This window comes from Terrapene carolina, unplaced genomic scaffold (assembly GCF_002925995.2).
Source record: "Terrapene carolina triunguis isolate 2854851 unplaced genomic scaffold, T_m_triunguis-2.0 Scaffold242, whole genome shotgun sequence".
Lineage (NCBI taxonomy): Eukaryota > Metazoa > Chordata > Testudines > Emydidae > Terrapene > Terrapene triunguis.
The window spans coordinates 9,280,210-9,287,555 of NW_020664593.1; the positions used below are offsets into that span (position 1 = coordinate 9,280,210).

General features: G+C 38.1%; 1 protein-coding gene across 1 annotated transcript; it reads left to right on the plus strand.

Moving 5' to 3' along the window:
• Nucleotides 1–1,775: 1,775 nt before the first annotated feature.
• GPR15 (G protein-coupled receptor 15) lies at nt 1,776–2,870 on the plus strand. The gene has a single exon (XM_024202343.2). The coding sequence runs from the start codon at nt 1,776–1,778 to the stop codon at nt 2,868–2,870; it is 1,095 nt and encodes a 364-aa protein (XP_024058111.2).
• The last annotated feature ends 4,476 nt before the right edge of the window (nt 2,871–7,346 follow it).

Sequence of the window (7,346 nt, forward strand, 5' to 3'; positions counted from 1 at the left end):
GAGCTAAGTTCTATTGAAAACCTGGTTGTAGCTGTGAGTGCCAGAAAATCTGGCCCTACATGAATAAGAGTCCTTACTGAATCAACACAATACAAAAGCAAGGCTAATACTTTTTTGCTGCCTTTTTGACAATTATAGATCACTTTTTAATTATTTATGATAATGCTTCACATTGGACTTGTAAATGTTCTGAATTATTTGTAAAATAATTGTTAGTAATATGATAACTCACTACAGCACCCAGAAAGCATGCTAGATACTCTACAGAACAAATAGAAATGAGCCCTGTTGCAAACAGCGTACACTCTAATTTTTAACTAAACAAATGTGCTTAACAAACTGTAGGGAAGGGATGGAGTGTGAAACTATAAAGGTACAACTCTGTAGTTTTTCAATTTGGGCACATGCATATCTTGATGACTCAGTTAAGGTCTTTTTAAATATTTATAACTGATTCACTTCTTGTGAGCATTGTGGAAAAAGTTAATCTTAAGGAGAAACTGCTATTAAATCGTTAATGATGAGAGATGGGGAGAGAGCCCTGCATACATTTATGAGCGTCCCCTGAATCTAGTTCTAAATACACTATAGAGGAATATATCATATGTATTTGCTAGCATGCTGGAATTATTGTGGAGCTAATTTTAATTTAGCATATTTCCTGACACAGTGACTGAAGGGAAAGGAATGCCCATCCCATCCCATCTGGGTATACAATTTTGCAAGTGATTTTTGAAGGAAAAAGTCCCTTTGAATAGAAATGAATGAAACTGGCTCAGTTCTCAACTCACTGTTAGAGCTGGTTGAAAACTTCTGAATTGAAACATTTTTAAAAGAAATACAGGGACAAAGTTTTGCGAAAATTATTCTTATTTTTCAGCCATCTCTAGTCACTGTGCCACAGAATCACAGAAATAAGAGATGGGAAAGATCTTTTATCTCGTTCAGTCCAAGGGGTCTCAAACCTTTCTATTCTATGATCACTTCATAACAGAGATCTTTTCACAGACCACCTCATATCCAAAAAACACCAAATCCCAAACCAGTTGGCTCTCAACATCTTTCATTCAGTGGACCAATGGGAAAGTTCTCTGGATCACTGATGATTCATAAATCTAGTCTATCCTTGTGCCTGGGAAGGACAGATACTACACATTTGTATAGGTGATAGTCACTGTAACCAGAAAATCAGTTGACAAAATAAGCCAAGGTATAAACCTCCAAGCCTTAGAAAAATATATAAACAGACTAACAACAATTTAGTCGAGAGAGAGAGAGGAAAAAAGAACATAATGCTGTATTAAGCACTTCCTGGTTTCTCTCCATCACCTCAAACCTTCTCACCTATAATAATATCCCGCTTAAAGAGAAAGAAAGAAAAAAACCTTACCCAAACAGTTCAAAACCTTTAAAAAAAAAAAGCCAACCTTAAAAGCCATCATGGTCAAATGCAAAATGCAGATAAAAATCAGTTAGACAAAAAAATACAACTTAACCCAATCAACTCCTACAGAATGTCTGACTTGAGTGGGTTTGACTAATCAGACCCTCCTTTTGCTTGTCTTTATATGATTGGCTGAGAGGGATGCAGAATTGTGAATATCAAAGTGTGTGAGGGGGTGTGCGGGGGGGTGTATGGGGGTGTGGTTTTTTTTTTAAGATGTTTCTTAAGATCTTTTGAAAAAAAGAAGATCAGCACTGCTGTCTCTGATGATAATAGTAAGGGTGGTGTCAGCTCGTCCGGAGACGGAGTTCAATCATTTTTTTTCTTTAAGATGTCTGAGACACCTTTCAACTATAACGATAGCTATGAATATTTCTTTCCCACTGAGAGTCCTGAAGAGTACTGCCAAGCTCTGCACATGCCATATATGGGCATTTTCCTTCCTATTCTGTATGCCACTGTGTTCCTGGTGGGAATCGTCGGCAATTCCATCCTGATGGGAGCCCTGGTCTTCAAATTTGGAGTCCGCAGGCTGATCGACACCTTTATCCTCAACTTAGCTGCCTCTGACTTTGTTTTCCTCCTCACATTGCCACTCTGGGTGCACAAGGAGATCTGGCTGGGGGTCTGGAGGTCAGGCTCCTTTCTCTGCAAGGGCAGTTCCTACATCATCTCAGTCAACATGTATTGCAGTATCTTCCTCCTCACTTGCATGAGTGCTGATCGGTACCTGGCCATCATGTACCCCTCTGTAGCCAGGAAAGTCAGAACAAGATTCTACACTAATGGACTTTGCATCTGTGTCTGGATTCTCTCCTGCCTCCTAGGGCTTCCCACCCTTCTGTCCAGAGAACTCAGGCAATATAATGGCCAGGCTTACTGCACAGATGTGGAGCTCACACCTGCTAAACGTATTGTGTCACTGGTAATGTTAATTCTGGCCTTCTTTTTCCCCTTGCTGAGCATCTTGACCTTCTACTGCTCCATCACCAAGAAGCTCTGCATGCATTACCAGAAATCTGGGAAACATGACAAAAAGCTGAGGAAATCTATCAAGATTGTCTTCATTGTAGTGGCTGCCTTTGTTTTCTCCTGGATTCCCTACAACATTTTCAAGCTTCTGGCTATCATCTCTGGGCTCCAGGACCTGAAGCCACCTTTCTGCCTTCCTTATGTCCTTGCCCAGGCGGGCATGGAAGTGAGCAGCCCCTTTGCATTTGCCAACAGCTGTGCCAACCCTTTCATCTACTACTGCTTCGATGGCTATATCCGCAGGAACATCTCACAGTGCCTGTGTCCATGGGTGAAGGGCCACAGCACTGGGAGCAGTTCTGACACTCTGGACACTCGCATCAGCTACTCCTTGTCCACTTTTATTCATGGGGAGGATGCCATTAGGAAACGGAGGCGCTCTCTGTCATTCTGAGAGGAGCGGGGACTTTGGAAGGAGACATTTCTTCCAATGGAGAGATGATGGGGGGGAAAAGGTCCACAGAAAAAAGCATGAAGGCAAAAAAAGAAAAAGAGTGTGAGAGTGAAAGGGGTAGAGAGAATGAGTGAGAGAGTGTAATATGGTAGCACTTCTAGTTACAGAGGAAAATATCATGTTAATTTCCTTTAATTATATAGTTATAATTGGAATATAACACTGTAACTATAGAATAACTACAGGGTTCTGCAGATTACCGTGTAATTACATTGAGCAGATCTAAAACTAGCCTACAGAGAAATACACACAAATGCTTAAAATCAAAATCCCAATGCTCTGCACAAATAACTACAAACTATAGAGCAACTCACCAGATTCAGAACTAGCTTGTCACACTCAGGAAGCCTGTGAGCGGATATGCTCATTAGAGTGAAGCAAATAATTCAGAAAAAATAATGTGTTTATTGAGTTTACCTTCTTTTTTGTTTGTGGAAAATCCAAGTAGTCACGATTTTCTCAACATGTATTTGTTATTCAAAATTTATTGAGGTTTTTGATTTTGTGTATTTTGTTTATTCATTCCAGTGTTGTCAGCTCTCTCAGTTTTATCACGATTCTCACAATATTTGATGTTTTTCTTAAAGCTTCAGCTTCTGGAAGCATGGAATTATGGGAGAATCCTAAATTTCATTTAAAAAAAGTTTCTAGCCCTCACAGTTGCAGAGCAAAGCTGGAAAATGTGACCCAAGAGTAACTTGGAAGCTCAAAGCTAAATGGCAAATAAAAAGAACCCAACATTTATTATTTTCATAAAATATTGAATGTTAAGACAACCATGATATTTTGGGGCTTGACTCATGATTTTTGAATGCTTGAGTTGTCAATGCTGTATTGTTCGAAAACCAAAATTCAGCTTGTGTTGCTTATCGCAGTTAATAATTTCAGTCACCTGGTATTGTTACAGTTCCCACATCGGAGGAGTGCAGCTGCTGCAGTCAGGTTTCTGGTGCAGATGTTCGTGGAAAGCAAAGTTAAAATGTGTGTCCCACAAGTATTTGAATGCTTGAGTTTGGAATTTGTTTTCTGTGAGCATTCATGCTAGCAAGATTCAGTCACATGAATGTTCATAGAAGGGAACACAAAAGAGGGAAAAGTGTTAGTTTGTTAAAAAGGTGAGAGAATATTCACAGAAAACAGGTTTGCAGCAATTGCAGGGTTCTCATTTTTGCTGGTGGTTAAACCACCAGTGATCTTTTAGAAATGCCTATGCCATAGAACTGTACATTTGATATGCTGTAGCAAACGCACCAATTGTCCAAATAGTGCCAGCTCTAATGGCAAATGGGATTGTTTTTATCACTATGGGCAAAACTGGAGGAGCATGTAAATTCCACAGATTGGGACTATAAATTCTGTAAAGCCAACTAATTTCATGTTTTTTCATTTTCTCCCCCTTTTTCAATTTTAAAAGCCCAGTCATGTAAATACTCACCCCTAAAAGCTAGCCCAATGTTAGGTTTATACAGTTAAAATGCTGAGAACTAAGGTTCTACCAGAAATGTTAACTCAGTTGTGTTGCAACATGTCCCATATTCCTGCTTTACTTGTTAAATATGTAGCTTAATCTACTATTGCTTGTCATAAAAATAATAAATCTATACCATAAAGCATCCAGGATTTGCAATGTTTAGAGATTGCCATTTGAAAGATTAGATACTTCCCTTTTGAATTTCCTGAGTTTTTACAATTTTATCTTTCTTTATTCCTTTTTTTTTCTTTTGCATTTAGCCTTTCTAGATCCAAAACTAGTTATTGCAAAACCCACAATAGGGTTTAGAGGGCAGAAATCATTTGATAATCATCACCATATGATAAAATGAACATGTTGCAATTCATGATTTTCAATATAAGTAAAGAGATCTTATAGATATTTGTAACTATTTAAGGTGAAGAGATGCAGCTCTGCTACGGGAGGAAATCCTCCTGCACATGACGTGTTTAAAAACAACAAAAGTTTCTATGCTATTCCTCTGCTATGCTGCAAGCGGTTGCAATTAATGGGGTGGCAGTCATTAAGTTATTTGTTTTGGGGTTTTTTATATAGTTTTCTCATCCCTAAAATGGAAATTTATGCTAAATTCTGGGATGGAAAAGCGTGCCAAAAATTAAGCCAGTACAAAAGTGTGCTCTAGTTGCCTGGGGGATTAAGCCATATATCTTCTATTAATTTTAATAGAAGATGTGTGGCTAAAACCCCTAGACAGCTTTGAAAAATAACAACAACTGAATCAACTTCTTTTTCTATTAGAATCTGTCATTCTCTTCTTCCCCTCTTTCTGATCTCCCTACCACACACATTCTCCCTTTCTCTGTGTCCTTCCCCTCCCCACAATTGCTTCATTTTGCATCCTATTCTTTGCATTTGATTTTTTCCCCCGGCTCCCTTTTTCAGACTCACACAGAACGAGTATGAACCCTATTATTCTCTATTTTCAAACCTACAACGGTTGAAATCAGGCAAAGCTTCCCTTCAGATTCTAATCCCGTCACATCAGAAATTCCTGGAGAGCACCGTATCTCTTATCTAAACAAGCCTTCTACCTCACTGCATAACCCTCCCATGGGAAGGAACAAATGTAGAAACGTGAAAACAGTAGACCAGTCCAGATTTCTCAACAATACCCCTGCTTTTATCAACTCATTAAATGATGTAATTTATTATTAAAAAAAAAGAAGGATGAAATCTCTAGGCCAGGAAGTCTATTCATTATTTATATTCCACAAGAAGTGTGGGTGATGTTTTAAAGGAGGATTGCCTTAAAAAATCAATACAGGTAATTCTTTATCTCAGATCCCTACAATACCAATTATTTCCCTTAGCCTCTTTACCCACATGAAGCATAGCAGTCTCTCTAGAATAAAATTAGTCTAAGAAAGACTCTAATAATTTTAAACTTTAGGTTACTATTTTTTTTCCTCTTGAAAGCTTTAAAAAAATGTCAGAGTTGAATCCACTCTACCTACAAAATCTTACCATGGCTGCCTCCCCAGTGAATGCAGCAAACTGAATGAGCTCACAAAACATTACAAAAGTTGAGCAGGGTCTTCCACAAAAGCCACAGTGAAAGCTTAGTTTAGAGCAGGGGTCGGCAACCTTTCAGAAGTGGTGTGCCGAGTCTTCATTTATTCACTCTAATTTAAGGTTTTGCGTGCCAGTAATACATTTTAACGTTTTTAGAAGGTCTCTTTCTATAAGTCTATAATATATAACTAAACTATTGATGTATGTAAAGTAAATAAGGTTTTTAAAATGTTTAAGAAGCTTCATTTAAAATTAAATTAAAATGCAGAGCCCCCCGGACCAGTGGCCAGGACCCAGGCAGTATGAGTGCCACTGAAAATCAGCTCGCGTGCTGCCTTTGGCACGTATGCCATAGGTTGCCTACCCCTGATTTAGAGGAATATAAAAGGGAAAGGGGGAAAAAAAACTAGTTCAACAAAACAAAACACTTTACACTTATATTTTTATTGGGCACAAGCCATCATGTTATAACAATATATTTTGAGCATGCTTATTTCACTCAGACAGTGTGTGAAGTTGATTATATGGTTTGTTTTCACTTAAACAATATTTACCTTAAGTCATGACAATGGCAATTTTGCTTATGCATTATTTCTGCTTATTTCTAATCATGAGTGTAAATACCTGTAGGTAGGGAGCTGTCGATTTTTTATTAGTTTTCATAGAGCCATGTAAACCTATAGTGATGTATAAATGATAGTGATTTCAAATGTCATTTAGCCAGCTATGATGAGTAATGCATTTGATCTTTGTTACGAGACAGAAGTGATTACAGGGTGGTTTGGAAATTATGTAATTGCGATGTGAGCCCCAGCCACAACTTTTTAAAGTAATTTTTATTGCTTGTTTTTTATTTGTATAATTTTGAAATAAAGAAACAGGAAACCATGCAAGCGGACCTGGTAAGACTGGGAATTTTTTTTTAAACCTAACTTTTTCTTCTTTTTAATTAAAATTAAACAAAACAAATGGGAAGTATTTTCAGTTACATGGCCAAAGATCTTGTGTGACTACTGTTTCATTTTAGGGCAACTTAATTTTGGAAAATATGCAGCAACTGAATAGTAATTAAGTTTCCAGCCGATTATAGCGCTGGTTGAAAAATACAAATGGTGACTGAAGATTGTTTTCAGAAGTAGAAGTGGGGAGGTTAGTTTGCTACTATTTGAATAAGGAAGGAAGATCTGGTGGTTAAGGTACTGGCTGGCACTCATGAGACTGGAGGTGAAATACTGACTCCACTGAAGTCAACAGCAAAACTTCTGTTGGGTTTAATAGGACAGGATCTCACCCCACGCTTCTAGTCCCGCTCTGTAACAAATTCACTGGGCAGCAAGCCACTCAGTGTGTCTGTGCAGCTATGAGGTTTTTTTATTGCAATGTAGACATAC